This window comes from Archocentrus centrarchus, chromosome 12 (assembly GCF_007364275.1).
Source record: "Archocentrus centrarchus isolate MPI-CPG fArcCen1 chromosome 12, fArcCen1, whole genome shotgun sequence".
NCBI classification, from domain to species: domain Eukaryota; kingdom Metazoa; phylum Chordata; class Actinopteri; order Cichliformes; family Cichlidae; genus Archocentrus; species Archocentrus centrarchus.
Window position 1 is genome coordinate 15,090,189 of NC_044357.1, and position 19,239 is coordinate 15,109,427.

At 38.7% G+C, this 19,239-nt stretch overlaps 1 protein-coding gene across 3 annotated transcripts in view; it reads left to right on the plus strand.

Moving 5' to 3' along the window:
* The first annotated feature begins 4,020 nt into the window (after positions 1-4,020).
* Positions 4,021-19,239, plus strand: part of ptpn13 (protein tyrosine phosphatase non-receptor type 13) — a 47,137-nt gene continuing 31,918 nt past the window's right edge. For 2 of the 3 annotated variants that reach the window (XM_030742328.1, XM_030742331.1), the window contains exons 1-2: positions 4,021-4,395; positions 15,703-15,822. In XM_030742328.1, coding sequence (XP_030598188.1) covers positions 15,708-15,822 — 115 coding nt within the window. In that variant the 5' untranslated portion in view covers positions 4,021-4,395; positions 15,703-15,707. The remainder of the gene's footprint in view (positions 4,396-15,702; positions 15,823-19,239) is intronic. The other variant, XM_030742332.1, reaches the window with a different exon arrangement.

The following is a 19,239-nucleotide window of genomic DNA, read 5'->3' on the forward strand; positions in this document are numbered from 1 at the left end:
TTTGGGATGCAAATCTTGTTTTGTTTTTTTTATTTGTTTGTTTTTTGTACTCCACACCATTTATTTTAACGTCTTATTTTGAAGATGATGTTTAATTTTACTAACATTATGCTGTTCTTATAAAGCTACCCAGTAGAATATAATTCACTAAAATCATCTTCAGCTACAACATTAAAGTATTACATTCTTCTTCTTTTGGTTGGATAGTTGACCCCAGGTAAACCCATCTACCTTCACTACCTCTGCTCCTTGCATCTTCACTGTTACACCTGTCTGCCTCTCATTCACACATATTCTGTCTTCCTTCTACTGACTTTTGTTCCTCTTAGCTCCAGTGCATACCTCCACCTCTTGAGCCTCTCTCCTACCTGTTTCCTACTCCCACTACAGATCACAGTCCATGGAGACTGCTGTCTGACCTCAACGTTCAGCCTGCCCATCACGACTGCAAACAAGAAGGGACTCAGAGCCAAACCCTGATGTAATCTCACCCCCACCTTGAACCCATCTGTGACTCCTCCTGCACACCTCACCGCTGTCTTGCTGTCTCTGTAGATGTCCTGCACCACCCTCACATACTTCTCTGCCACTCCTGATTTCCTCTTACAATACTTCCTCTCTTGGCACCCTATCACATGTTTTCTCTAGCTCCACAAATAAAGTAAATGACCTTCTCTATATTTTGCCATCAACACTTAAAGTAAACATATCTGTAGTGCTCTTTCTCTGCATGAAGCCATACTACTGATGAAGCCTTACTGATCATCACCTCTCTTATTAACCTAGCTTCAACAACTCTGCCCCATAGCTTCATGGTGTGGCTTATCAGTTTTATCAGTCTGTAGTTACTGCAGCTCTGCACCTCATACCCGCTCTTGAAAAGTGGTACCAGTACATTTTTTTCTCCATTTTTTAGGTATCTTCTCACTCTCACTGTAGACTATCTCAGCTGTATAGAGAGAGAGGTAGGGTACACTACCTGCATGTTTTTGGACTGTGGGAGGAAACCCACTCAAACACAGGGAAAACATGCAAACTCCACACAAAAAGGTCAGAATCCAGGTGGAATCAATCCCAGGACCTTATTGCTGTGAAGCAATAGTATTAACCACCACACCACCATGCTGCCTATGACCAAATATACTCTACATAATATATTCTAATTTCCTGTGCAAAGAACTACAGTTACATTCAGGAAAGTATTATATTTTTAGAGGAATAGTTTTACAAAATTATTTCTCTGTGGCTGTTCTTCCCACACAAAGCACATTTTAACAATGCAGCCACTGAAAGAGTAACTATTTTATAAGCTTGATTGGCACTTTAGTCCTCATGCTATACTTCTACATGGAAACCTGCATAAGCAAATTAAATGGTAGAGGGACCAAAACATTTACTGTTTGGCCTCTCTGAGATTTGTCATGAAATAAACAAAAAAAATAGTAGATAAGGAGATAATCCGTTTCTGTGCCACATCAGCGTAATAGTCTCAGCCTGACCAACCCTGCAAAAATAGTCTCACTCTGACACTGGTTTGCCTTCCTAAATCCTTTCCTTCTTCCCCTAGCTAGTTGCTCATTTTGTTAGTAAATGACAAAATATTTTTTCTAACAAAAAAACACAACAAAACAAACAATCAAGCAAAAAACAAACAAACAAACAAACAAAATAACCTTTTGTTATAATTAGTCAAATTATATGAACTGATAAATGCACCTGCAGCCAGTGGTTGCTATTTTGTTTTGTTCCCAGTCGTCCACTGAATTAACTTAGTATAATCATAAACTAGTGGAACATGTGGGCAGTGTAATCTGCTGTGATGCCTCTGAGTGAATTTCAGTCTGTGAGAATTCATCACTGTCAAGTACAGAAGCAAAGGGACTTGAAAATATAGGTTATACAATGCTCAGGACAATATGGGGATTTACGTGCATGCACGACAACCAGAGCTACAAACATCAGTCTGCATGCATTTACTTCTGAAGTGCCTGTGACAATTTACTGCCAAGCTTTTATTTTAACTTGACACAGATAAAGGACCTAATTTCAAAGTAAGGGCAAAGGAGGGCCAGGTTTGTAATGCTCTCCAGCTGGAACCAAAGGCTAAACCATCCCACCCTCCACCCCACTAACACACACACACACACACACACACACACACACACACACACACACACACACACACACACACACACACACACACACACAAACATATGCCTTCAGCCAACAGTTCCAGGTGCCCCACATTCAAGATTATCATGACAGGCATATCCACTCTTTTAAGGTTTTAGTGCAAATTGCCTTCAGGGCTCAGGCCAGCGCCAATGAGGAGGTATTAAGGACACTACTGACAGAAATAGCAGGAAAATTCAGAACTCCTTAGTTAGGCTTTATGAGGAATTGCTTATCCAGACTCTGTCCCCTGATGGAGCCTCTCTGCCCCAGGTAATGTAGAGAGATTAAAGGCTAGTAAGTCAAAGGAGACAATGAGCACACAACAGGACATAATCATAATGGTGTACAAAAAGTGAAAAAAAAAAAAACTTATGCAACTGCCCCAAACATTACATGTTTTTTTTGAAGGACAAGCTACAACTACCAAATGATTTAGTTTCATGTCCTTCAGCCATCCTCAAAAATGCTGTAAAGGGGGAAAAAAGAGGCAATCTTATCATTCTATTCTCATCTTTTTATTTATTTTTTTTGGCAAGAATGGTGGTCTGTAATGCATTCTTTGGTGGCCCATTCAAAGATGCTGTTTATCTCTACAAATATTCTGTCGCTGTTTGATCAGATAACTCATTATTCATTTTCATTCAGTATTTGTAAAATGCCAATGAATATTTTATTCACACATCCATGTCACTTGTAGCATCCTACTTGGGACTATAACAAAACAAAAATTAAAATGATCTAGCAATGATTCTTATATTTGGCTCTGCCAATTTTTTTTTTATTTAGGAGTAACACATATTTGTACCTATTAAAACTCTTTTCTCTGTTATTGAGCTGATTTGTTTGGTGATCTGCAGCTGATGCATTAAGAGATCCTCACTAACAGACTGGTAAAGGTATAACAAGAGCTTATGTCCTCATGATTTCTATTGCTACAGGTAAGACTGGAATGTCATAATGAATACATGAAATATTTGTTATATTGCATTCAGAAAAAGAATAGGTATACACCAACAGAGAAAGCATTTACATGCAATGGCGTCAGCTTTTGAAATACTGAAGAAAATAAATAATACTGGTCTCAACCTAAGGAGAAAAACAGTGTCAAGTAATCAAGTCTTATCACTCCAGCCAGAGGCTGGTGATAGTAATCCTGCCTTTTAGCACTAACAGGCACAGGCAGGCAGAGATAACCCCCAGCCATAATTTATCGACAGCAGCATGTAATGAGGACTAAAAGTCACTAGATGGCGCAAAATAAACCACAAAAAGGGCCCACTTGAAGTGTACCATAGGAAGGAAGTACTCAGCAGTGAATTGCTTCCTGACTGCTTAGTTGGCTCATTTTGATGTTAGGCAGCATACAGAGATAATGGTTAATATTAGTATTGTTTAAACAGAAGTCATGCCAGGCCCTTCATAAGATCCCAGGGTTTAGGAACATCATATGTTGCAAAGATTGAGAAAGCTTCCAGTCCCCGCTCTAATTAAAGAGCAGCCTCTGAATTATTAAAATGCACAAATAGATTTACACACATACTATATATAGCCTATGCAAGTGGTGCATTTCAAACTAAGTTATCTGAAAGTAATAAAAAATATATATACATTATTTATATACACCTACTGAATGTATCTCAGTGCACAATCTTTAATTTTTTGGAAAACTTGCGGATTTGGATGCATATTCTGCACCCATGACTCGGGGACGCTGTACAGTTTGCTCCCAGTTGTATGTTACTATAGGAACGGCTAAATGACAGTCCCCTCGCAGGGAGCCAATAGACAACCATAGTAAGGTGTCCGGTTACTCCCAGCCAGCCCACGCTCGCTAGGCGAAGGGAGGGGTTACTCCGCTCCTCCGCAGTAATGGTAACTTGGCTTCTCTAGTGGAGAGCCCAGTACTGTTTTAGTGGCCAACAAGCGCAACCTCTGAGGCGTTTCAGAAGAACAGTTTTTGTTAATTTTTTTTAAATTTTATATATATATACTTGTAGCTGTGGCCGCTCCTAAAGCAGTAGCTTCAGTGGAGGTGGATTTTAATAGGTGAACGCGCCTCGGAAAGGTAAACCTGTTGCCTGCCTGCCTCGCCGACAGCTACTTATCCAAGATGTTGCTTTGTGGATGGGATGGCGTCTGGTGCCGTTTGTGTGCGCACTCATAACCTCGTCCGAGTACGAACATTTAACTCACAGCTGATTTTGTAGCTCTTCTTGGCCGGTAAGCTTTTTATAAACTACTCAAAAAGTGATGTAAACAAACTTTATCGTGTCCTAGCTAACTTTAGCCAAACCAGGATAACCGAGGGAATCAGTGACTCGTTAGGAGCCTTAAACGCAGGTTTGCCCCCCCCCCCCCCCCCCCTCCCTCCCTCCCGAAACTAAAAATAACATTGACAAGACAACTAGGTGGTTGCTTGGTTGATATTTAACTATTGTGTCTCTCGACCTTAAAGTTATACCTTATGTTTTGTTAACGTAGTCCAGAACCCCTGGAACATGGGGCATCTTTAGGCTAATCACACCGTATTGTTAAGTTTGCGAGGGAGGAAGCACCACCACACACCACATTTGTATAATTTTGAGAAAGTGGTCAGTATACATAACATTTTAGCTTACGCTCTCCTGCTAGACCTTACCAAAGGGTGATACTGTTGCTACAGACTGAACGTTTTATGGGGGAAGGCAGCTTGGACCCCCTCCCCCTTAATTACCATAGAAAAGTAGTAAAGTTAACCTAAAGTCAGAGGTCAATATGTAGACTGTAAAAGGATCAGGTGGAGGCTGTTTGGCTGACCAGGTTTAAAGTGGCTGTAATGGAGATGCGCATCATCAGGATAAAGGGGGAAAAAATGGGGAAAATAGACAGTGGGTTGGGTTTGTGTGTCTGTGTGTGTCTGTGTGCTTGGAAGAGGTGGGGTGATGTGAGGTTTTTTGCAAAACCATGCTCTGCATGTCATGGTACTCACAGCAACCCTGTGATTAACAGAAATGGAGCGGATGAGGTTGAGACCAAAATGAGAAATGAGGGCTGTTGGTCCAGAGCTGGGCTGATATTCAACAAAATAGTCGAGGCTCTCTTTTCTGGTTCAGACCCTGGCCGTGCTAAAAACAAAAACAAAAAAAAGGGGGGGAAACACCAACGTTCAGAGATGATGAATCAGTACATACCTGGAAGGTACCAGGCGGCTCAGTGCTGTAATAGCCAGCACTCCTGTTTAGTCACTAAAAAGTAATGTGGAAAAGCATGTCCAATAATTGTAAGTCAGGAAGAAATAATGAAACCTCACCAGTGGGTTTTCCCATTTTATTTAGTTGAGTCACTCCTGCTCCACTCAGTTTTTTTATAAGCAAACATGAGCAGGACACTGCTGTGAATACAACTGCAGTTTTGTTTTTTGCAATAAGGACCACTATATCAGCTACTTTAACAAGTAGTAAAGATTGAGGTTTTAAACCATCTGGCTTAAAGTTGCATTTTATCATTTCAGTAGCATGCATCCTGGTTTTCTGTGTACAAAATCTCATTGCTTACATCAGTCAAGGCGTTCTTCAAATTCAAAACACACACAGTGTGTTTTTAAATTTGAATCATGTGCTTGCAGGCTGCACAGTACAGTAAGATTCAGGGAATAGAGGTTCACTCAGAGTTTGTTGCTGAATTTTCCTGGCACAAAAAAAAACTTCAGGAAGATTTTCACCTCAGTGCTGGCGCAGAGTACCCCCTCTCACCAGCTTCTGTTCCAGATATGTTTGCCAGCTGAGACCACAGCTCTGATGTTTGGAGGATATGAACAAACTCCTTCTCATATCTCATGAGTTGTGCTTTTGGAAGTAAAAGTGGAATCTGGTGCTTTTATGCCACATTGCTTCCAGAGTGCAGCTAGTGTTGTTTTCAAATGATTTAGAATAAAATAAAAGTTTTAAAGGGGTGGCTTTTTGTTTATTGCTGCGGGATGAGCTTCAAAAGACAGCAGCAAAAACTGGAATTATGTGCACTTCTGTTATTTAGCTGCAGGTGATTGTTTTCAAATCCATTTTGTGGGTTGGTAGCCGTGACACAGACAGGAAGGTGGGAGGAAAGGGAAAAAAAACACTATCACGTTTCCAGGATTATTTTTCTTTAAAATCCATGTGACTGTAGCCAAGGCTTTTAAACACGAACAGTAGCAGACTAATCTTTGTTTAGTTTTTTTTGTTTTTTGTTTTTCTTTCTAGCTATGGTATGGGAATACAGAGAAATATCTGGGAACAAACATCCCCACTGTTTGAAAAACAGAGAATGAGGCGCTGAAGTGGTGAAGGCTGTCTGCTCTCGCTGTTTTGGCCCGCTGCCTCCTAAGCGCCCTCAATAATGAGCAGGACCATAGTCCAATGAGAGAGGAGCCGGCCTGCACAGCAGGCTGAGTGCGGATAAAAAACATTCCACTGTAGGTCTCTGTTGAAATAACAAGGGCCACAAAACAATCAGTCTTCACAGCACCCGCTCTCCCCATTCTCATGGGTAATGAGCAAGATGGGTCATATCCCACTTTGCCTCAAACTTCACACCTCCCAGTGGCTAGAATGGTTAACCTGCATTCCTGCATAAACATTTCAGCCTGCTTACTCATTAACACTCTTCTTCAAGTTATGATTCATGGAAGGGACACTGTTTCACATATTATTTTCAGAAATAAAATACAGCACTAAAGGAGGCTGCTGACCCAGTTTATAGCAGATAAGCTCATAGTACCAGACATAACAACACCGGTGCACTGCTTTTTTCTGTGATATCTTAGGGGATGGTAATGGCTTGTCTTTGGTCCCCAGAGATGTTTATAGAGCTATGAGCAAATCAGATTTTTCATATATCCAATTAAATTAATTGGCTCAAAATTTGGTGCAGATATTTAAGGTTCCTGGCTGACTGGTGGTCTTTGATGTTTCTCTGACTAACTTAAGAGCGACAGTAAAACCTTTCTTAATTTCTCATATCCTCACACATAGCCAGTCCCTATGTTATCATGAGAGTTTTAGGCAAAGGTCTCAAAGATGTGGAAAAGGGGGAAATAATTACTCTCACACTATCTTTGAAAATATAACCAGTTCAAACTGATGTAGTATAAGCCAGTGACATTGGTAAATGTCATCTTTTCATCAGTCATTATGGTCAATATTAATATTTGGCTACTTCTCATCTCGCTCTTGTGATTTTTTTTTTTTTTTTTTTTCCAAATATGAGATTTGTATCTTTAAAGTTTTAAAAAAAAAAGTATTTTCAAGCCAAATGAGGGCATAGGTGTGGTCCAATGGAAGGAAGAAAACACACAGGTGCATGGTGTTGGCAGCACCTTGGTACAGCACTATCATGTAATACAGTCAAATCTCAAATGACACATTAGGTGTGGACATTGTTGCTGTTCAGCTCCCTTTTGTGTCTTGAATAGCTGAATGTGAATCTGAATGGCTGCCAAGTCATGAGGATGCTGATACCTGGAAGTGATTCACTATCATCGTTAATTTAATTAACACTGATTGTAAATAATTTTTTAAAATGAAAGTCAACATCAGCCAACACTTAAGCTTGCTTGTCTACTTTCTTTTTTAAAGTTGTAAAACAGCATAATTAGAAGGGCACTCAGTAGAGTGCATACCTCATCCAGCCCAAATTTTCTGTGTGCTGATACAGTACTACATTGCAGTAGATGCACCCCAGTGCTGTTATACTCCATTGGTTCAGCTATATTTTGGTGTTAGTTGCATGTCACTGCCTTTGTTTTTTACTTTACAGGAGTTAATTATTTTTTGACCCTACAATTTTCAGCATTCTGGATCGTTAGATCATGAGCAAACTTTGCTATATGACTGAACTTATGATCATATTGCATATTGCAAATCGTGTCTAAAAGCTGTGATCAAGCAAATCTAAATATACTTACGGTCATTTCATTAGGCACACTGATTAGTACTACGTTGAACCCCTCACCCCCCCCCCCCCCCTCCCCCCTCCCCCTCTTCAGACCTGCCTTAATTCTTCATGGCGTAGATTCACCAGTGTGCTGAAAACACTCCTCAGACATTTTGACAGTATTGACATGATAGCATCACACTTGCTAAAGATTTGTTGGCTGTGCTGTACATCCAAGATGCAAATCTCCCGTTCCACCACATCCCCAAGGTGCTCTACTGGATTGAAATCTGGTGACTGTGGAGGTTATTTGAATACAGTCAACTCACTGTCATGTTAAAGAACCAGTCTGAGATTGTTCGAGCTTTATGACTTGATGCGATGTGGCTGGAAGCAGTCATCAGAAGATGGGTACACTGGTCATAAAGGGATGGATATGGTCAGCAACAATACTCAGGAAGGCTTTGCTAATTTGGTACTAAAGGGCCCAAAGTGTGCCAAGAAAATGTCACTTACACCATTACACTACCACCACCAGACTGAACCAAAGCAGGATGGATCCATGCTTTCATGTTGTTTATACCAAATTCTGACCATACTATCTCAGTATTATAGAAATCAAGAGTCACCAGGCAAGGTTTTTCCAATCTTCCATTGTCCAATTTTAGTGAGCCCGTGTAAATTGTAGCTTCAGTTTCGTGTTCCTAACTGCTTTTCTGCCTACCTTGGTTGTATCAGGTGGTTATTTCAGTTCTTTTGTCTTCCTATCAGCAATCTGGCCATTCTCCTCCAATCTCTGACATCAACAAGGCAGTTTTCTCCCAGAGAACTGCTGTTCACTGGCTATTTTCTCTTTTTTTTACACCATCTACATGCTTTGCATGGAATTGCAAACGATATTGGCAATAATGAACAGGTGTACCAAATGAAGTGGCTGGTGACTGTATGGTCTGTGCTGTGTTTAGTGTGTTTCTCAGTTTTGTGTAACATGACCAAGGCAGTTTTCCATGAAGTGTTCCATTCACTACATATTTAAGGCTGGTTGTACAATGATACCAAAACGAGGTGAATTTGTGTAACATTCTTCTTATTCAAGCACAGTGTGAAGTAAGACCAATGTTCTTTATCTGCTTCTTTATCTGCTAAGAGGCCTGGAGTTTGTATAAACAGGTCTGTTGTTAAGTAGTTAAAGCAAGTTATTCCTTCTTTCAGAGGAAGTGGTAATCATGCTGTTGTGGCTTCTGTGTAAAAGCTTTGCTTGTTTTTTTCTTATCTGAGTTTGGCATCTTTAAATCCTCACCTCTCCAGTGGTGACATGGCATTTTTATATAACGGAGAAAGTACAGTGTCAATCCATACAGCAGATGCATTTATATGTGACACACATACACACAAAGACACAAATAAAGTTGTTTATCTTTGAATGTTCAAGTGTATCCTGGGAGCTAACAGTTTCTGCTCAGCGTAAATTAAAGTGTCTGTAAAACTGGAGCTTCCTGTTTTGCGTACTTTAGTATCATTCCATCACTCGATTGGGAAGATTAGAAGATAGAGCTGTCAGTGCAGCACATTAGCTGGAGTTTAAAGAGAAAAAGACAACAGATAAGATCTTCCATGTGCCATTTTCTCATGTGTCTCAGTGTTTTGTAAGTGACTTAATGTAAATCATGTATGCAGGTTTTAGTACGTGTAAGGTCTGTAGATCTACTGTGGTGTGATGCTCTTTTATATATCTACATAAATTCTACACCAACTGTGAGTTTGTTAAGCTGTCCACATGGTAATATAAACTTCCAGGCTTTTGCACTTGGTCCATAGTTTTTACAACATGTAATCAGGCAGGAGAAGTCTATAGTAATACTTATGTGCACAGTATTAAAACAAAAATAGCATTTTACTTTTCTGGTTTTGTGACATTTAACTTTCTTTGACATAGAGTATGATGTCAGGATTTTTTAGAAAACGTGTGTTTGCTCAAGGACAACAAGCTGATTAGCTCCTCTTAGAAATAAATTCATCGGTTAAATACACTGTACTGTATTGTCAATATATTTTTTGTTTGTTGTGTTAGGTGTGTGTTAGAACAAATCTGTGCATTTCTAACAGGACTATACTTGTTAGGGTTATAATTCTCAACGAAACTAAACTTTGAAATAATAAATTTGATTACTGACTTAGTAATTGGCCAGGGAAGTTGAAAGTCTAAGGTAAAAATTGCTTTGACTAGAACAGAGTGTAATTTTAAGATGCTCTGTGTTTCATGTTCTGGTTTGACCTTATGTTGCAGGTTGCTATTGTACATTGTAATGGGAAAATATAGGTCAGCCTATTTATTTATGTATTGTCTGTGTATTATATGGATACACTGGTTGAATTTTCTTTGGCAGGAAATTCTAATTTTAAAAAATGAACTTTTTGAAGTTCCTGGATTTTGGAAATTTAGAAAATTGACATGATAAGCCTCAGCCACTGGCATCATATATATATATGCAATCATTTTTGCCAACAGGCAGACATCAGTCAGCAGTAGGCAGATAGGGATGGATTGCCAGTATGATACCATGTCCGTACACCCTATTTTGTTCATGTCATATCTCTTGAAAGTTTTGGGAAAATATGTTTAAATGTGATGCAAACTTCACTTGGCTGCAAGGCTGAACTGATTACAATTTGGTAGTCAATGTTTAAGGTCACTGTCATAATCTAACAAGCTAGTTCATTAACAGCTAAGTGATGTTTCTAACCTGAAGTGCAAAATGGAAAAGGTGAACGCACTCCTTGGCAGGTGATATATTTATTTTAATCCAGTGACAATATCCAGTATTCTTACTATGACAATCTTTTTTTTTTAAAATCTCTTTTTTATGTTAATCTTGTTTGTTTTTTTTAAATATACAAAATATACACATTATGCCTGAGTTTAAGAAGCCCTAATTAACAAAACTATGTCATTTTCATTTGGCTTTCGTAAAAGAGCTTAGGAGTGCCCACAAGTGCAATTAGATCATTCAGGAAAAACCGTATTATCAACCACTAATGCACACTGTGCACCTTGTACCAACTGGTATGTTACAATATAGTGTGTGGGCTAAAAAAATCAAGCATTTCAACATTTAGTAAGTCTTGTGCTTGAATGAAGTCTGTTGAAAATAACAAATTTGAAGCCCACCACACCTTTTCAAAATAATGCTCAAATTATAAACTAGAGGTTATAAAAACATAAAGCCATATACAGTCCCTGACAGAAGTTCTGTCGCTTATTCATGTTGTGGAAACAAAAGCTCATAACCTGACTTTAAACTCATCCATTGGTTTTAGAAATGACTCATATGAAAGCTGAAACCCTCCCAAATGAGATTTAATTTACGAAAATAAATTTGCTTCACTGCAGAAATAGTGATCATTTAATGAACACAGAAAGGTCAGATTTTGGCAAGACAAAAGTGTTGTCGCCCACAGAAAGTAACGTGTAAATCGAACAAATAATTTACTTCAAATACAAAGATATGTTTCATAACATTGGTGAATGAAGTTGTGGTGCTATTAGAGCCATATTTAATATTTTGTGTGACTTCCATGAGCTTGAAGGACTACATCCATGCGGTTCGACAATGATTCATACAATTTATTGATGAAGTCATCAGGAATAGCAAAGAATGCAGTCTTACATGCCTCCCAGAGTTCATCAAGATTCTTTGGTTTTGTCTTCCAAGCTTCCTCTTTCATCCTACCCCAAACATGCTCAATGATGTCCATGTCTGGTGACTGGGCTGGCCAGTCCTGGAGCACCTTGATCTTCTTTGCCTTGAGGAACTTTGATGTAGAGATGGATGTATGAGATGGAGCACCATCCTGCTGCAAAATCTGACCCCTTTTATGATTGGGAATGTAAGAGGTAGCTAATACTTCTTGATATTTTAGGCTATTGATATTGCCTTCCACCTTGCAAATGTTTCGCACACCCCCATACTGAATGTAATCCCAGACCATGATCTTTCCACCACCAAACTTAACTGTTTTCTGGGTGAATCTTGGATCCATACGGGCTCCAGTAAGTCTCCTGCAGTATTTGAGGCGGCTGTGGTGTAATTCAACTGAAGATTCATCGGAGAAATCCACCTTGTGCCACTTTTCCAGCGTCCATCCGTTTAGCAGGCTGTGGGCCTTGGCAAATGCCACACGGTTTTTTAATTGCCTTTTGTTTAGTGCTGGCTTCTGGGCACTGATTCGACCATGGAGGCCATTTCGAGACAGAATCCTACTAACTGTTCTAGTTGACACAGGGGCTTGAGGTGACCAGGCCTGGTGGAGCTCTGCTGCAGTGGAAAAGGGGCTGGCTTTGGATTTTCTAACCAACAAATGTTCCTCCTGAGCAGTTGTCTTGCGGGGTCTGCCAGACCTGGGCTTGTCAAAAACATCTCCAGTCTCTTCAAATCTTTTTTTAATTCTTTGTACTTGACGCTGAGACACATTAAAGGTGCCAGCCACCTCTGCAGTGGATCTGGTCTTCAACCTCTTGATAATCAATGCTTTGGTCGCAGGGTGGATTTTTCGCATGTTGTCAGAAGTCAAGCTGCAGTTCAAGTGAAGGTCTGGGGTGCTGGGGTCCTTTTTATACACACCCACTAATTAACCGATCAATTAGTGAGCACAGGTGAGGCTGTAAACTAGGATTGGGTGCATTATATGACAAGGCGACAAAACTTTTGTCTTGCCAAAACCTGACCTTTCTGTGTTCAATATTTCTGCAGTGAAGCAAATTTATTTTCGTAAATTAAACCTCATTTGGGAGGGTTTCAGCTTTCATATGAGTCATTTCTAAAACCAATGGATGAATTTAAAGTCAGGTTATGAGCTTTTGTTTCCACAACATGGATAAGCAACAGAACCTCTGTCAGGGACTGTAGAGAGTAAAGTGTAAAAAACCACCTGTAAACTCCTGCCATCACCCAGAATTATTCTGTGTTCACATGTGGAGCATCCTGGAAGTATGATAAAAGCAAATTGGTTGCCCAATAGATTTTCGATCCAGTCTCGACAGGTGATCAACAGTAAATTATTCAGTATGTTTTCATAATGTATTAATCATGTAATGTATTTATCAGCCAGAAAATGCATAATTGGAGACCAGAAGATATTTTCAGCTTATGAAATAAAAAGTCATCTTGTATCAGTATGTTGGTTTGTTTTCATAAATCTTTTTAGGGAGTCTCAAAAATGCAGAAAATGACGACAAATTTCAATCTTAAGTTAACTGAGCTCAAATTAGTGGTCTAAAAATTATTTAAATAGTTGAGTAAGCAGGCAAAAACCCAGAGGTATTTAAATGACAGTAATTTAGGGCTTATATTATATTCAAAACTCATTGCAAATGCTCTTGTAAAACACTTCGGATTCGTTTTATGGTACAGGAAAAATAAAAAGCAACATTAAATACAGTTCACTGACCCGTCTTAAGTTGAAACTGGTTCCCAACAGCCTCCTCTTCTGCAGGACATAAAAGTTAGAATCACACTGCAGTACATAAAACCAAAGTGATCCACATAATATAAACGGCAGCACAAATGAAAACAATCGGTGCTTAAAATGTGTCCTTGCAGCTAATAATTTTTAGTTGCTTATTTGAAATGTGCTTTGTAGTTGATTTTGTGTTGCAGGGAATCTCATTTAAGTGTTAGTGCATGGATAAAACTGATCTCTGACCTTTTTAGTAGTATTTTTAAGCTGGTACAAACTGATGTATGCATCATTTTCTCTCTCTGTCTCTCCACACAAGCGTAGACACAGAAACACACACACACACAGCAGCCAGGACAGTGCAGTTAGTACTTGGTGTTTGGAACAGTGTATAAACAAAGTACTTTTCATGCTTTAGTTGTGCTAGCATGTAATAGCAGGCTGATTATAAAAAGCCAGAGGAACTGCTAAAATGCACATTCCACCTCTGCATACCGTGCAGAAATCATCTCAAGACACACACGCACACCTTACAAACCTTACACAGAGAGGGGAAAAAACAAAACACAAACACACAGGAACTGTACACAAACTACATTCAATAGACTTATACTCAGAATTATGAGAATTAGCCTTAAGATTTGAATCTAGCAACAGGAAATGTCAGAAAAGAAAAATATCAACAGTAGCCAAGTGTTTATTTAAAATCAAATTGGGTGAACCAATTTTGCATGTATATTTTTACATGTGTTCACTTGTGTTTGAGGAAGTTGGGGGGGATTAAGTTCTTTCTCACATGCTCCTATAAAGTCCAGTCAATGTGAGTGGGCATGCTCGTTGTGACAGGGACAGACAGAAGCATACTCACAAGGACATGAGAAAACAAACCTACAGATTCATACTTGACATGCCTAAGGTGTGAGATATGAGTATGTACACACTTTATTTGACCTTTGTCATTTTTACATGCGTGAAAACCAACCTAAGCTTCACATAGGCAGACACACATTTCCACTGAGGTATGGAAACACAATAGCTTAAAATCTGCCAGACTGTGATGTACCATTGCTTTTGTATTGAAATATTGAAAGACTTTGGTGTATAAACCTTAGTTTACTTGTGTATATCCCTGGTTCTTAGAGTAGTGTGAGTGAAATGTCTCACTATGGGATGCACCTCCCTGCATATTCTCCAGAAGCATTTATCTCATTATGCTAATACTGATTGAATGATAATTACAATGACCATCAGCCAGTCAGGATTGGCGTAATGAGATAAATGCTTCTGAGGAATATGCAGGGAGGTGCCATAGTGAGACATTCAAACCAATGCTAGGACTGAGAACTAGTTTCGACTTTTGCCCCTGTACCCATCCCCCCTCTATTGCTTTTATCCCCAGCCTCACCTGAATTGCTCTCTTGACCCTCTTGTCTCACCCTTAACCTGAAAAGGGTTGATGGGTCTCCAAGTAGTATCTCAATTGTGAATTAGCAAAGGACACACAGCTGTAAAAGCACACACATACGTATAAAGACATCTCATATATTACAGAGAAGTAATCGTAATATTGTAATTTGTATAAAATGGTCATTTGCTGGCTGCTCATCATTAGAACTCTACTGTCTTGCCAGAGCCTTGCATAGAAGGCTGACACCAATCTGTTTTATGGCTTAATTTTCAGGGGAAAAAAAAAACAGATTGAGAATTTGTATCACTGAACTTGACAGCATTTCAAAAAATGCAGGCTAAATCCATTTTGGACGTATGAAATTGAACTACATGGGTCATCTTGTAGATCTGTGCAGGCTCCTTTCGGGTCCTGTCTGACCTGTTCTGGTTTTGCATTCCTGCATAGCTTTGACCTAAAAATACTCAGTGTTTTATGAAATGACTTGCATGCTTCTGAAAGCACTTTGACAGCATTGTCAGGCATTGTTTGTTTGTAGGTGATGTTTGTAGTTTTTCTAACTGAGAAACCTCTGTTTGTTATCTTGATGAACAACGAAATAGTAAATGAAGTCTTCCCAGCCATGTCAGAAAATAAAGTACAGCTTGAGTGGTTGGAAGCATGAAATTTCAAGGCAGTGATTTTGATTTCTGTATAAAAATGTATTTGTGGATTTCAGAAGGTCTTTTTTTATGAATCTGATCTTTGATGCTCTTCTTTCTCTATTTCTGCAGGGAAGATGCATGTGTCTCTAGCAGAAGCTTTAGAGGTTCGAGGAGGTCCTCTCCAGGAGGAGGAGGTCTGGGCGGTGCTCAGCCAGAGTGCTGAGAGCCTTCAAGAACTTTTTCACAAAGGTAGGAGTGCATGGAATCAAGAGTATAAAGATGTTTCTTAAAAATTATTGTACATGCACACAAATACAGTTTGAGCTTGTTTGCTTATTCTGTCATCGTCATCTGAATTAATAAATCTGTCTGCATTGGCTTCTTTTAAATAAAAGTGTTAAATAGGAATCTTCTGATAAGTAGATCATGCAAAATTCCAGTCTCAAATTGTATTGTGAGAATTTTAGTTTCTATCTGTGAAATTACAACATTGAATCAGTGCAGTCATTTATTTGTTCCTTTTTTTACATCACAGAATGATATCATTTGTAGAATTGCTAAATGTGCAGTATCTACTGTGTTTAAATAATCTTTGTGACTGACTTGTGCCTGTTTAATGTCTTTGGTTTTCCTTGAAGTCAGATAAGTTTGCAACTTAAAAATTTTTAAACAGCATGTGACTCAGAGGAAATAAGTCAGCAGCTAGCACAGTGCCCTTGGTGTTGTCAAAACCTTTGCGTGGTGTCTTTTCTCGGACATAATTGCAGTAGATGTGACTACACAAGCCAGAATTGTGTCAACTAAAGTGTCTACCACAAACTGTATGCATTCCCACAGCCTTCATAAACCAGCTTGAGTTCAGCTTCAAGTTTTCTTTACTGGTTTCATTTGCAGACAGACCTGGCATGCTGCGGGAATCCTCTCTTATCAGTGTGACCTTAACGGCAAGCAGTCTGTGCACAAATACTCTTGTACAGTATTTTAGTGATTGCGTCTTCTGAGGTAAAAGTCTGAAATTAATAAGGACAGGAATGAAACGCTGATGCTTGGAATATTTTTGATAAAATTTGTCTCGACATGGCATTGATGCAGCAGTTATTTGTAATCAGAAACATTACAATACGTGGTTCTCAGTGAATCCTGATTTGAATTCTTTTCTTTCACAGCAGCAGAAGTGTTGATGGAATCATCTTGGGCAAAGTCAAAAATACTTTTTACTTTTTTTGTGTCATGACCATTGAAATTGTAGTTAATATATATAGAAAAAATTTGTTACAGATGGAAAAAGTTAGTTATAGAAGAACATTGTTATTAATGCACCATATCATTTTTTTTTCCAGTGTGTAGTTGTGTAGCTGTACTGAGGACATTTTTAGACAGATGATTTTAGACTGCATAGAGAAGCTAAAATTTGGCTAGCAGATGTTGGAGCTAGCTATTGTATAGTTACAAGCTATGTAAAGACAGTTTATGACAAAATGGATTAATATTAGTGACTGTTTAACTTTGACATTTGTGTTAGATGTCCTCTTACATGGTGTTGCGGTTGTTTATGAATAGAAACATTTAAAACAGGGGGGGGGGGTCTTTTTTTTTTTGATGAAGTGTGTTAAATGTTTGCTTTTTGTATCAGATTTGTCTTTGTCTTTGTGGTCAAAGGGAGTGTCAGGATTTTCCAACACTGAGTGTACTAACGTGGTCAAACACCACAAGTACAGTTTTTTTTTTTTTTCTTTCATGTGTAAATAGTAGTGGTTACTATGTTTGTATAACAATGATTTATTTGAATAAGTGGTGTGTGAGTGTTTCTGATGTGTTGTAGGAATTTCTCTTTATTGTTCCATCTGTACATTAGAGGAGTGCCTTCTGCATATGTTCCTCAGAGATTTTGGTCCAGAGTGACATGATAGCATCACGTAGTTGCTGCAGAATTGTCAGCTGCACATCCGTGATGTGAATCTCCTGTTCTGCCACATCCCAAAGTTGCTCTTTTGGATTGAGTTCTGGTGACATTGAAAGCCATTCTGTAATACTCAGGCTGTGGTGTTTAAATGATGCTCAGTTGGTATGAAGGGGGCCAAGGTGTGCCAAGAAAATATCCTCCACACCGTTATACCACTACCAATTTGAACCATTGATACAAGGCAGGATGAATTCATGCTTTTCATTTCATTTATGCCAAATTCTGACCCTACCATCCAAATGGTGCTGCAGAAGTTGAAACTCATCAGACCAGGCAGTATTTTTCCAATCTTCTGTTGTCCAATTTTAGACAAAGTAGGAAATAATGAAGTTAATGTTCATAAAATGTTATTACTAATGTAAAGCACTTCATTTTGAGATTTAATTGAGTGAGAGTGACTTAAGGTCCTTTAACCTGGGGCAGCTGTGGAGGAAAAAGGTTAAGTAGTCATTGATTGAATTAAGAACATAAATTCAATTTTCCAATAAAGAAAAATGTAATGAATGAGGGTACATGCTGTCAGTTTTAGTTCTTAGAAACAACATTGGATTTGGAGAAAATCAGGACTGATGGTTAAAATTCAGTCTGTGCATCTCTGAAAGCAATTCTTATTACTTTTGTTTGAACACAGTATTGAAATGGAAAGAGAGAATTAAGGGGGGAAAAAAGCTTACACACATCTGTGCAAAAGCTACCATGAATCTTGTTTGGTAATGCTCAGCTGTCTGAAACACATGCCAGCAGTGATTTAAAATGGAATTGTTTAGCTTGGAGGCATACGATTCTGATGAACTGGATAATTTGGTACCAGCTCCTAACTGGAACAGTTGCTTAATTTTCATTCCTAGCTTAACAGCCCCTAAAAATATAGTTTTTATATATTTGCAGATGGCATGTTGCATTCTTGGCTAATTTTTCTGGAGTTTTTGGTTTTCTATTAGCTTGATAGATGTTATCCTGATATGATTTCTGTTTGTATCTGCAGTGTGTTAAAACTTTATTATTTTGCTATTTCGCTCAGGCTGAGTCATGCACTTCTGTTGAGCACCATTCGCTTATCCAGGGCAAAAACTTTACGTGGGATACAACTACTACTAAACCAGTGTACTTTTGAGTAAGATCTTGGTCATGAGTTTTTAAACAGGAAACTTATATTTACTTAGTAAATTCCAGCTTTTGAAAGCAGATATTCTTTGCCTCAAATCGAGTTCCTCTGTTTGTCTCTCTCTGCTTCACTCAAAGTTAACTATCAGTCAAAGAAAAGAATTTTGCAGCGCTGCTCAAACATTCCTTTGTGTATTTTTAAAACCTTCTCCCACCATAGCACTGGCTGTGGCTTTTTAGGAAAAGAGAATTACGCTGTGTGGCCATTCCTTTCTGCAACCATGCCCCAACAGTTATTTTCTTGCAGACTAAGAAAGCAACATGTGTTTTTGTTTACTTCAATCATCTTGAATTTCCATGAACGTCAAAGCCATAGCAAGAAACATCCACTGTGGTTGGATATGTGTACAGGCCCTGAATCCAGGCTTTAAATGCTTAGACAAAATTTGATGCTAGTATTGAGCTTAAAAAGACAGTTTTTCACTTTAACACTGTGCTTGTGTGGATGTGTGGCAATGGCTAAGAATTTAAGTAAAGACAGTCAAGTATGTTGTACTAGTTTTTCTGCTTTTTACTCTTGATTGCATTTTAATTGTCAA